Source organism: Schistosoma mansoni, chromosome 5 (assembly GCF_000237925.1).
Source record: "Schistosoma mansoni strain Puerto Rico chromosome 5, complete genome".
NCBI classification, from domain to species: Eukaryota; Metazoa; Platyhelminthes; class Trematoda; order Strigeidida; family Schistosomatidae; genus Schistosoma; species Schistosoma mansoni.
Genome location: NC_031499.1, coordinates 4587044 through 4600889, shown reverse-complemented (window position 1 = coordinate 4600889; position 13846 = coordinate 4587044). Strand labels below are relative to the sequence as shown.

Genomic DNA, 13846 nt, shown 5'->3' with positions numbered 1-13846 from the left:
ACTCCACATTAATGTTTAGGACTGCAACTGGTCAGTCTTTAATTGGCATATGTGCATAATGTGTGTATTGCCTCGATATAGCCTAAATTCACAAGCATGATAAACACATATGCCAATAAGAGACTGGCCAGTTGCAGTCCTAAACATCAATGGGAAGATTTAAACAAACAATACTAAGTTGAATTTAATCTTCACCACATTACACTAGCGATTGGTTATCAGGACTCAGTGGCCGAGTGGATAACGCGATGGCATTTGAAGCGAACGGTACTGGGTTCAAGTCCCAGAGTGAATATCAACTCTGAGATGCAGGTACATCCAGCTGACGAGTCCCAAATAGGACGAAGTGATGCACGTCCTGGATTCCACTGCTAGCCACTATCCATCTTTGCTTACCATTTCATTAAAAATGTTTACTACTTTTATATATATAGTAGTTTATATTATTTCAAAGAAACATTCGGTGCATACAAGTAATACTTTTTTTATTAGTATGAGATTTCTTTACTCAAATTATGAACTTTCCATATTTTAAAAAACACGATATATCTCAGTTAAACTAAATAGATGTAAAACAAAAAACAACGAAGTTGAAATGTGTTCAGGATTACAAATACACCTTTCTGAATAGCACGAAACCAGAGTACAGAGTTTCTTTCCGAGTACCTCTAACCACCACCTCATCTCAACATGGTGCACGCAACGTAACAAGTCACCTAGACTAGTGGCTACATTTCCACTAGGTCGATAGAATTTGATCTGCACTAAGAACAATCTAACATACATGATATTGGTCAATACCCAGTGATCAATCAACAATCACAACTAAAAAAAAACCCGATTCTCTCAATCAAGATTGATATCTATATCAGAGAAATTGTCAGTGTAACAACGAACTGCCAAAGGATACCACTGGATTTGAATAATAAAAGCCAATGAAGAATTTATCAAATAGATCATAATCATAAATAACCAGCAGTAATAGTTGTAGTAGTAGTAAAATTACATAAATACACATATCATCAAATTGAAAGCTACAATGGGAAAAGGGGTGAAAAATAAAAACAAACAGGACACTTCTAAACAGAAAGGAATGTTTTACAATGTAGCTTTCAAACTATGTACAAAATGATACATAAATTGATTGTTTTAAAGAAACAAAAAGGTAACCGGAGTGATAATTCAGTATTATTAATCATAACAAAAAGGAATCAAATGCTGATTCAGGAAGACAAATGGTTGTTTCTATCAGAAGATATATATATATAAATACAAAATTAGAAGGGGTTAAAAAGAGAAGTGGAGAATCGAAGAGACATAGTTGTTGGGAGCGAATATGATACATGTAATTAAGTCGGGTAAAAAAAAAACGAAATGATCAAATTGTGAACAGAATTCTAGGGTCAGGATTATTAAAAACAAAAAAAAAAGCGAAATGAGAAATATGTATTGAAACACAATAGAAGTAAATGCTCTTTGAAATGTGAATATGTCTATTTTTATTCTATATATATATATATATATATATATATATATATATATATATCTTCTCACTTTAATAGCAACTAATATACGGAGAAATAGGAAAAAGGGAGATAAAGTTAATAAGACTTAAATCAATTATAAACTGGAATGTGAATGTACAAGAGGAAATGATTGTGTAACAATAGTAACCTAGGAAGATAATGATGATGATACAGCAGCTTTTGAACAATATTCGGTAGTTTGAGTTTCAATTATATTACAATTAGATGGTTTTGAATAGCTGGAACTAAGAACAGCAACACAATGATGATGACGTTGTCTCTGTCGTTGTCGTCGTCTTGTAGGACCAGAATGACTTCGACCACGATAACTTGACCGGGGAATATTATCAGTAATTTTTTGCTGAAACAATAAGTTTGATTTACAGCCTCGATGTTCACTTTTCCCATGTTTATTACGTGAAATATTATTGATTGTATCGTTGTTCTTACAACGAGAACAAACATCATCATTATCCTAAATAAATTTTTTAAAAAAACAGAATAGCAAACAAATGTTATTTTATTGAAGAATTTCGTGTAGGAATTGCCAATGGCATGTGTCATAAACAGTGTATCAATCTGGAGAGTTAAGTAAGAGAAATGTAAAATTACTGTTGTGCCTTGTTACAGATGTAGGAACGAAAAGGATCGAGGTTCTTTAATATGATCGGTTCTCTTAGGAACTGACAACAGTCAATCACACACAATGCATCAAACCTCGACGGCTAAGACAGGAAGAAGACGGAATTGCAGGTAACTTAATCTTTATAGTAGGACAAGCAACTTAAACGGAATCGGTACGAAAGTTGTTACTATAGCAGCAGAACATGACACCTTCGAGCATGTGGCAATTTAGCAAACTAAAAAATATGACAACCGAAGATCATGTGGAAAATCGATTTGGTAGAAAGTGTGCGAGTGATCATCGTTCAAGGAGAGATCTTAGTCTTTTTAATAAAATCTGACCACTCTTGTAACTGCCCTAGCAACTACCAAGTATGAATTTCAAATAAAGTGAAGTTGAATGATGAAACAAATGGGTTTTATTTGGTTAGACAATTGACACACCACCAAGATATCATGCTAATAATACACGATGATTTGAATTTCCAACTTTTTTTCGTGACAGTAACGTGATATGGGGGCAAATAACTGATGTATGATATTTTATATTGCCCTAATTGTAAGCTTGAGTTAAACTCACTTAGTATTGTTTGGTTGAATCTTCCCATTGATATTCAGGACTGCAATTGATCAGTCTCTTATTGGCATATGTGCATACTGTGCGTATTACTTCGATATAGCCTTAATTCGCAAGCATTATAAGCAAAGATGGATAGTAGCTAGCGGTGGAATTGAAGATGCACGTTTCGTCCTATTTCGGACTCGTCAGTTGGATGTACCTGCATCTCAGAGTTGATGCTCACTCTGGGACTCGAACATAGTACCGTTCGCTTCAAACGTCATCACGTTATCCACTTAGCTACTGAGTTTTGATAGCCACTTGCTTGTGCAATGGGGTGAAGTTCAAATTCATTAATCAATTGCAGTCCTAAACATCAATGGGAAAATTCAACCAAACAATATTAAGTTAATCAGAAAACAGATCATGGAAATGGATAGCTTATGGAAAAGAAAACAATACCAATGTAGTGGACGAAGATTTCTCGAACTCATTTTGAGGAAACTAGTTGGGGTTAAGTACTTAGGGTAGGGATTAGGGAGTTTAGGGTTAAAGTTTTCAATACAAGCAAGGTATCAACCATAATGTAAGAATACCCTGTAGTTAATATGGATGAACAAATTTCACGTAAAAATGTAGGAGGCACTATCGAATTAGTTAGTCCATAAATATATAGCACCACCAAGTTAAGATTTGTTTCAGGATTAAGAGCTTACTATTAAGATGTAAGGAGTGTCTATTTGTCTGTCATATAAAATTTACCGATACAGAATAGGATATATCATATGTTCAATAGTATCACTTCTACTCTACGATGATAAATAGTTTCTCATGTTAATTTTACACGTTACTGACAGTATACAATAATATTTCTATTGCTCGTTATATGTAAAAAAAAAACCGCGTTTCTGAACTCAATTGGCTCGTTTCCAAACTATACTTCTAATGACATATCTTTTACTGTTCACAAATAACGGTCAATTATTTGTGTACTTGTTGCTCATTTTTGTTTCAGCAATCCATCATCTCTTGGATCAACCATAAAGTTGTTTAGTGAAAACAATCATGAAATTAGATAATAGACATTGAGAATACTGTTCGAAAAGGAATAAAATGGTAATAACAATGAAGGACTACTACTAGAATATTTAAGATCAAGGAGAAAAGATAAAGAGTGAATAGATCTTCTGAATTATTATGATCAATTTCAAATTCATATTGTAGTGAATGAGAACACAGGTGAAGACAACCAAATATATGTTTAGCACAAACTACAACGTTATTTGATAAGATACAAAAACCATACTCTGATACTCTATTTGCGAATTGTTCTTTAATTGTCTCAGACTTCATTGTTCCTGGATTTCCACACCAATCGTTTTTTATTTCTGTTCTTATCTTCTTGGTTTTCTCAATCTTCTGATGTCAAATATTCCATTCCTTACTCACGATATATACTACTTATGTCGATATGAGCAGCCCACAGCACAATATTACTCAACGTCACCACCAAACCATTGATAGTAACTATGGAACAATCTCATACATCATTTACTAACAATAATAAAATGTCATATACTCATAGAAATAAACAGATAAACAAAGATACACAGGCAAACAATTAGGAATCATGTGCAAATAAATAAATAAATAATAGACAAACATTAATAATCAAAACTACTACAACTTACATTCATCAAAGATTTTTCATCAAATATTCGTTGCTCTTGTTTTTGTTTTAAATCTTTTATGATATTGACCGTAGACAACGACGATGGTGGTGGTGGTGGTGGTGGTGATGATGATGGCAATGATGGCTTCTTATCATTAATTATCAAGTGACTAAATTCTTTTTCTAATCGAGCTTCAGTAGATTCAGCATTTCTAAGCAATATTTCTATAGCAGTTAACCGGGCATATAAATTAGCTGTTGTCTCCTCGTCTTCTATTCTTACAACCTTTCTGTTACAGTCATTAAGCATATTATTATTATTACCATTATTATTACAAAGATTCTTATCAATTGAAGTATTAACTTGATCAGGATGAATTTCATTATTTGATGTGGAAGTGTTAACAACATCAGATTTCGGTAGGCTTTCAACATTTCTTACATATTGATTACAATCATCACGACCATAAAGATTCGACAATTGAAATGATAGATTTCTTCTAAAAGAAAATTTATAAAATTAATATGAACAAAACAAGAAGAAATCAGAGAAAGGTACGTTTCATTTAATATTTTAAACAAATTATTTTTTATATATAGTTGAAATCATGAGTCAATTGAAGCTAGACCACCATGGAAAACCTAGAAGCACTGGACGGCCGTTTCGTCTTATTGTGGGACTCCTCAGCAGTGCGCATTCATTTTTATTAAAGAAAAAGAATCATTCAACCGGTGTTAGTTAAGAATATGGTTATGTCAATCTTCTGATAAGATCTGACATAAACCATGTTATGAAATGAATGAAATTGTAAATAACTCTGTACTACCAACTATAACTAGAGATTAAAATTGTTTTAATACACCTGAAAAGGTTCAAGTGAGTTAAACTACTGTTAATGATGTGAATACTGAAATAAATGGATTGAAGTGTAATTTTTATTTAAATAAAACTGACTATCCAGAAGAATGCTGGTCTTTATTATTAACTTCTTTGCCAGATACAGATTTGTGTACTTGACATCAAGTTAAACACTAAGTGTATAGGTTATTGATACTGAATAGTGAAGGAAGAGTTGGTGGGGAAAGTCAGCACATATATGCATCGGTCCAAGTTGCCATACCTCGTTAGCACAACAAGATGAACACCGGATTCATAGAAGTAGTTAATTTAGTGGTGTTAATAAATAAAAGAACGGTTGTATATAAGGATATAGTACAGGAAGAAAGAAAGAAAGATATGAAGCAATTTTCATCTCAAGGTTTAAGGGAAGATAAGGAGTGTATACAACTGCGTGATCGATTCTGAGCCATATCACCTACAGTCTCCAAACATTGGTTACGATAGTCGCGCAGACCCCAACCAAGTAGTTGGGGTGGGGAAAGCCAATTTATTGTTTAATGCGAAATTACAGAATACTTTGGTAAAACATAAAAGTCATACATTAAAAACTTCATTTGCAAATTTCCCATAAGTTGTCTTTTAAATCCTTTATGATTCTTCCAATTCTTATTTCCTTTATGGTTTCCTTTCTGTTTTTTTTTTCAGTTCAATCTTCTCAACCTTTTTCTGGCAAGCATTCTACTCCCGGTCGATGTCACATACTACTTATTTCTGTCAACATAAGTAGCATACAACACGATATCACGTGGTTTCTTGAAATGTCATGGGTAGAGTGGATTTCGAATTTGTTACTTAGAAGCTGAAAGATGGTCACCTTTCCATTGAACTCTCCCCATCATCAAATTTCTGATAGAATCGCTGATGCCCATTGCCGAGGAGCACCATAGATATATCATACACAACAAAATAGCTGAGATGATAAACGGATTCAAACATGAAATGATCACCAAACAGTAATAAAGTTCACTTTCAAAGAACAATTTAAAACAATGTGCATACTAAGGAACTTATAGTTCCAAAGAATTTCTTAATTACAAATAACTTGTCATATAAATAATTAAACTTACATTCTTGATCGTAGACTATTTGTTTCCTGTTTAATCTCTTCCAGTTGTGACGTAATAAGAACTAAAGATGTAGGACGTTGAATAGAATCTTTTACAGTTATTGAATCACTAATGTTATTTTCGTTCATACTATTCACTATATTATGAGGATATTGGTGACAGTTTGGCATAGAAAGGTTAGAAGTAGGAATTTCCACTTGGCATCCATATTCAGACGATGAATGATACTTTCGAGTATCTTTTGATTGTCCTAAATTCAGAGGAAGATCATACCAATCGCTATGGACATGAATCGCACTATTCTGATAATTCAAACAGAAAGATAGAAATTTACGATAATCAGACAAATCTTAAATTTTATATATGATTATATAAGACATCTTGGACATTTTTAAATTTCTGATGGCTTCATAAAAGCTATTGAATTATTTAAAACAGTCTAGGTGTCCACATGAAGAGATCACATTTCAAGTGAATGGTCATCAATAACTGAAGCGTCAAGAAATATGAGTGAAACTTTCCAATGTTGTCTCCTACAACTTCCGTCTCTTTCATCACTGGAAGCTTAAATAATAATCTGTCCACAATTATGATTAGTCCTTAATCATTAGAATGCCATTAGTGTTGTTTATCATTGTGAACAACTGGTAACGTATGAAACGGATCAAATTAGTTTAGACCGTGATTAGCCCTACATCCACTGAAAAACTGCAATTTAGATCCGCGTCGTTACATATTTTTCCAGGATACAGCTGCAGTAAATCATTAAATTTCAATCCGTTAAGATGAAACTAAGGGAGACAATAGCTTTACCTAACATTTGATATTTGTCTACAAAATATCAGAGGCTCGTAAGATAAGATGAACTCAACAATAAATATTCTAAGACTTATTTGCTATTCTAACGAACAAGTTTGTCGTCAATCAGTCATAAGCAATGTAGAACTTCGCATATGCACATAATCGGTTCAAGTAGCCGTAGCACCATGTCAGCACAGAGATGTGAGATTATCAAAACAAATACCAAGTTAGTAGAAGAAGTAACAGTATCAGTATTAGTAATAGTAGAAGAAAGTAGGTGGTTATCACGTGGACCCTAATCAAGCTAAAAATGTGTACATCTACCTACACGACTCAGTTCAACAATCAATGATTTCATGAACTGATGGTAAGTCTTGATTTTACCATCCCTTAGCTTTGTTCCAACGTAATCATATATCAGTAAACATTCTGCATAGAGGAAGGCGGTAATTTGATGGGCAGGTTTCACACTATACAAACCTTGAAGGCTATGATCATCAAGTTTAAATAAAATACTTTGACTAACCTGACAAAAAGTACTATTGGTAAAATATATTACTATATTAAGATCAATTTTAAACGACTATCTTACCTCCATGTTAGATTGTTCCTCTTCAACAAGAGTTGCAGACGGATGATTGTTAGGCATTGCCACTGATGATGGTCGAGTAGTTCTACCAGAACCTGGTGATGAAAATTCAGCTGTCAGAGCTACACCTGATGAAGTGGCTGTACGAGAAGAATTCGACGAATATGAATTTCTATTCCAATAATGTATATTCAATTTTTGACATAAAACTGGATCACTAGTAATCGCTTCTGTATTCATTATTGTTGTTGCTGTATCATCGGATCCACAACGAACAGGAAGAGTTGATGAAGAAATTGGAATCCCATCTAGATTGGAATTTTTCTGTAGGATTGTTGGTTTATTACCAGTTAAACAAGAAACACATCGTCTAGCACTAATTAATTTAGATGATTTCATATACTCTACAAGAGCTGGATCTCTGGAACATAAAAAGTTTTCAGCTCTCACATTCCATAAACTGACTTCATCTCCTAAAATATAAAGAAAGATTTTTAAAAATTGTGATAAATTGTTGCTTAACATGACAGTTTTTCATCTCATAATAACTAAAAACGTGAAACTAATCGATCTGGTCATAAAAAATATTGATGACCAATCATATTACAGTAAATAGTTAGATCCTCATCGTAGCTGCTATCGTGGTGTAGTAGTCGAACTTGCATATTGTAATGAGACAAACGAACTATATTGGTTGGAAAATCTATTCCTTCAGATCTTACCACACCAAATAGATTGCTTGAAGTACGGTAAGATTAGAAGTAACGGACTAATAGTTCGAGGACGAAGTCGCAGTGCCGACGGTACTGAGATGTGAAGCAGTAGGGCTTCTCCCTCAGACTATATACATGGTTAAATATCTCGATTATAGTTGTGCTAAGACTCTGTGTGCGACAGTATACGGACTTACTGAAGAAACACATCTGTAGATAATTACTTCCTACAAAGGTTCATTACATACTTCGAACAGCTTATAAGTAAAAAGAGTATCTATAAACTTCTCTAATTGTTAGATAGACGACTTTGAAGTGATCGAATAGAAAGTGTAATTGGTTAAAAGTTAGTAAGCAAGATTAATAAAAGCGAGTAGAAGAATGATTACCAATAAAGCTTTAAAATCATTACCTGAATTTCTTCTACTGCTAATATCATTATCACCATCATTACTGATAACATTTGTACATGTACTAGTAGTAGTAGTCGTACAAGTAGTATTAGTAGTATCAGTAGTAACAAGATCCGAATCTGTTTTATGCAAAGTTGTATTATCTGACTCAGATATAAATGTAAATGCTGTGCACAAGGGTGATGAATAAATACCATCTGTCATAAATGTTGTACACACAGAATTACTATCACTATTATTCATTATGTCCAGTGTACAATTAGTATTATCTTCTGCTTTATTATCATTATTATGGATCCAAGAATGACATTGTTTATGCGAAAGGAATTGTTTTAAAATATTCGTATTTCTATTCTTCCTCTTCGGTTTCTTTTGTTCATTAGTACTACCATTATTATTACTATTGTTATCATAAATACTTGTCGACGATTCGTTGAATGGTACAGAATATTCTAAACTACTCATGCTGGCATATCGACGATTCAGCACGGATGAGGGCAAATTACAACTGTTTAACATTTTGTCTTTCCTCGACCAATACAACGGATAGTTATCAGTCTATTATAGCAGAAACAGTAAGTTGATCAAAGTTTTTAAAAGATTTTACGGGAAAATTAGAAAAACGTTATCAAAAATGAATAAAAAGTTAACTAATCACCTATCAACTTTTTTGAAGTATACCATATTGTGCTACTAAATGTTGTTCAATAGAATATATTATATTCAATCATTTTTAATGACCTGGATGCTTTGATGCATGATGATGACGACTTTCAGTCACTAAGTTCCCAAATCGCACCCTGATCCATTTCGGCTTCAGCAACCGGGTAATATCATGGACCATCACACCTGAATCGTGGATCCATAACTAAATAACTGGTGGATGAATTATTTTAAAATTTTACTTTATTTACTCAAACAGATGCTTTTTAACAGCCTGTCAATTTTCGAAAAATAAGCACCTATTTCAATTTCGCTGGTGATTGTAGTCCATTTGATACATAGCTGTTTCACATTCTGGTTCATAACAGGTGTTGTAAAATTATGCTCACCCCTTTTTCTATATAAAACATACTTGCACTCTGCGACTATGTAATCGATAGGGAAACTGAGGTTCATAAACACTTGTTTATTAATACTAATATCACTTCATTTTTCAGGTCAGTCAGTCAGCGACAACGTAGGACCATGCACATATATGCATCGGTCCAAGTTGCCATACCTCGTTAGCACAACAAGATCAACACCGGATTCATAAGAGTAGTTAATTTTTAGTGGTGGTAGTATATAAAAGAAAGGTTGTATATAAGGATATAGTATAGGAAGGAAAAAAGTTATGAAGCAATTTTAATCTCAAGGTTTAAGGGAAGATAAAGAGTGTATACACCTACGCCACTGTGATCGATTCTGAGCCATGTCACCCAGAGTCTCCAACCATTGGTAACGATAGTCACGTGGACCCCAACCAGGTAGTCTGCATCTACCAACATGGCTCAGACTAGAAGTTAGTGACTTCAAGCACTGATGCCATGTTTTGGTTTGGCCGCCCCTAACTCTCTTCCAACTATCCCCTACACTAGTCAGCATTGCGCGTCGTGGTAATCGGTGTTCAGGCATACGTAACACGTGGCCCAACCATCTCAGTCGATGAAGATTCAACATTTTTCAGGTGCACATCTTTGTACTTGAATTTGATCGACAATCCAAGTATGAGAGCTAGTGATACCACCCAGCCACCTAAACCGAACTAACAGCCCAATGGCTAGAGGTTAAACATTTTATTCATTGAGCCACGGGTCCACTATATGCCAAACAAAAGATGAGTTTGCCCGCCAGTGGCTCTCTTTGTCCTAATTTATAGGTGTGAAACATGGCAATTAATAATGGAGCATAATCGTGAGTTACTATTATTTGATCGTAGGTGTCTTCAAAGCATTGGAACCACTGAGTAAGCAGTGCCTGGGTTAGGAATAAGGTTACAGGTAAAGATGGCAAACCGATGGATGAAGTGGTAAATCTTCATCAGCTGAGATGGTTAGGATGTGTTATGTATGCCCAACCAACACCTACCTCAACGGGGATGTTGTCTGGTGCAGTGGGCTGGCAGAAAGCTCAGGGTAGCCAAACTGCAACAATGTACCAGTTTATGAAGTCATCGACTTAAGACTACCTGTTTGGGGTCCATATGATTCGTGTAGCCGATGGAGGCTTCGAATGATATGACTCAAAATCGGTTGCAACGGCGTAGGTGCATCCATTCTTTGTCTTCCCCTAAGTTCTAAGCTCCTGAACTCCTAATAACTATTTTTGTTTTTAAATCACCAACTTATATTTTCCTGAATCTTGTCTTCGATGTCTAATCGATACTATCACCACTCATACTGTTACTACCTCTAATATTCTAGGATTTGATTTGACAAGTTCATCAATCTGAGCTAATATAGTATTGCGACTTGAGCCGATGTACATGTGCACCAGGTTCTACGTTGCGAATGACTGACTGATTAACTATATGCAGTTTAATCTCAAGAGAAACCTCGTCGTTCGGGTCCTCGAATTCCACGTACGGTCAAGTATTTCAAATGATACTCTCTCATAAGACCCCTTATTTTTATTTATAACATTAAGTTATATAATGAACAAGATGAATTCACTTCCTGTTCTATTTATCTAACGAGCCAAATAGTCTTATTTAAACTGATACAATGAATTACTCACTTCTAAATTTATATTAGTAGATCTAATGAGTTTTACATGTTCATCTTCATTTTGATAACCATTATTATCATCATTAACATCGTCAACACAACCAACGAAATCATCTGGTGTTACATTCGATGAAGTACAACTACCATCACTTGTAATTGTACCAGCCATTGATTCACATGTACTCGGTCCAACTGACGGTAATGGAGGCAATGGTTGAGCTAATAATCTTCTACTTGGTGGTGGTATGTGCCAATGAGATGATTTATTATTATTGTTACTGTTATTATTGGTTAATAGGGCGCTATTTGATTCAATATTTGATAAATAAACTGATCCAGGAAATTTTGTACATGAATCAACAATTAACAAAGGCGAACTCCAACGTCTTTTAGAAAAACTTAAACTAGGCGGATTTCTAGTGGTTTCTGTTGAAGATATCAACGATGTAGCAGGAGTATTAGCAGTAGTAGTAGTAGTAGTAGTCGTAGTAGTAGTAGTAGTAGTAATAGTGATATTATTAGTTACCGTTATAAAACTTGGTTGTGGAGGACATACTTCATCATAAATCACTATATTGGATGAAGATAATGATGTTTCTTGTTTTTTAACATTTACAAAGAATGAATTATTATTATTGCTATTATCAACGTCGTCATCAACATCATTGTCATGTATATCAGAATAATACATTGATGTTTGAGATGTTTCCATAATTGAATTCGGTATACGGTGAATCAGCGATGTTGATGTTAGTGGATTCATAGTTGTTGTTAATGGTAAAACAGTATGATTTTTTATTAATGGAACAGAATGAATATGATTTTCTTGTACACTAACATAAGAAGGACGAAGGAGAACAGTATTTTTAGGTTCTATTGAAGACGTACTATGTAGAGAACAATCTGAATGTACAAAACAAAAAGAAATCGATGAATGAGAGATAGATTACTTAATGGATAGTTATTGTTAAAATTTAGGGAAATGATCACTTTTTCCTTCAAAAGAAAGAATAAACTAACAGTAGAGGAAGCCTAAAGTTAGAAAAACCTTTTTCAGTTTTGTAAAAGAAACGTTTATCCAATTTTAATAATTCTGTATTAAGTAAAAGTGAATGTTGAAAAACATTTCGCCCAATCTCTCACTCTCTCTACTCGATCAAGAAATAATCTTGAAAGACTAACATGTGATTGGTGGTCCACGTGATTACCATGATTAATAGTGAGGAATGATGATGAGTGAAATGGTTCAGAATCGATAAAATTGGGACGGATGCATTTGCTCTTTATCATCACTCCCACCCACCCCCTCTCGGATATTAAATTATAAAATTGTCATATGCTTTTTGTTATGTGAATTTATCCATACTCTTTACAGGCTACTATTTTCTTTACTACGACCGGCTATTACTACTTCTACCACTATGGAATTTATCTTGACAATTTCATCTCGTTGTGTTGATGCAGTGTCACGCCAACTTGAAATAGTCCATGTATATGCGCCATGAGATTTTACTCTGTTTATGATTGACTAACTGATTCATTCAAACTGCTAAATACTAACATCATTAACTTCTGCCCGTTAAGACCTCATTGTTATTGATACTACTATTATTTTGACCAGTTTGATATCTATCAATTTAATTCCAACTGACTGCTTGTTAAATTGGTATAAGCAAATTGGGAGGTTAATGCATATGTTTGGCCCAGGTTTTATATTACGTTAACAACTACTGACTATGTACTATTGCCGTTAAATATGATCCAGCAGTGGCATAATAAGTGAAATAAGAATAAAATTGTCCAACTTTGCTGAAAGGATACACAATATCGAATCTTAATTTTTTAAACAACAAACTGGTCTTAGCTAGATCACCAACGCAAACTCAAAAGCACTGGAAGGCCATTTAGTTTTAGTGCGAGACTCCTCGGCAGTTTGCGCTGATGTCCCAGTTACATGTGATCGAATCCATGACCATCGGTCTCGTATGCGAACACTTAACTTCTCTACACCACTGACTAAGCATTCTATGGTATACATATCTAACTTCAATCGATTCACGATATTGTGCAAACCTCATACACTTCCTGAGGTGAATACTTGTAATATCCAACATGGCTTTGATCCCCCTATACTAATAATAATCATGTGCTCCTTAGTGATTAGCTTCAAGATGTAATTTTTGGGATTCTAATGAGAAGGATTGACCATTAGGGTTCAACCATGTTGGGTGGAAGACAGCTATCCACCTTAAGGAAGGGATGAGGTTTGCACA

The 13846-nt window shown here is 34.2% G+C and overlaps 1 protein-coding gene across 1 annotated transcript in view; it reads right to left on the bottom strand.

The window, feature by feature from the left end:
- Window positions 1–1674: 1674 nt before the first annotated feature.
- The window catches only part of Smp_145680 (hypothetical protein), a gene marked incomplete at both ends in the record, with an annotated part of 48436 nt that continues 36264 nt past the window's right edge, over window positions 1675–13846 (bottom strand). Inside the window, 7 exons of the mRNA XM_018797695.1 lie at window positions 1675–1971; window positions 4746–4881; window positions 6350–6651; window positions 7743–8212; window positions 9060–9423; window positions 11584–11999; window positions 12111–12476. Of these exons, the coding sequence (XP_018652712.1) occupies window positions 1675–1971; window positions 4746–4881; window positions 6350–6651; window positions 7743–8212; window positions 9060–9423; window positions 11584–11999; window positions 12111–12476 (2351 nt within the window). The remainder of the gene's footprint in view (window positions 1972–4745; window positions 4882–6349; window positions 6652–7742; window positions 8213–9059; window positions 9424–11583; window positions 12000–12110; window positions 12477–13846) is intronic.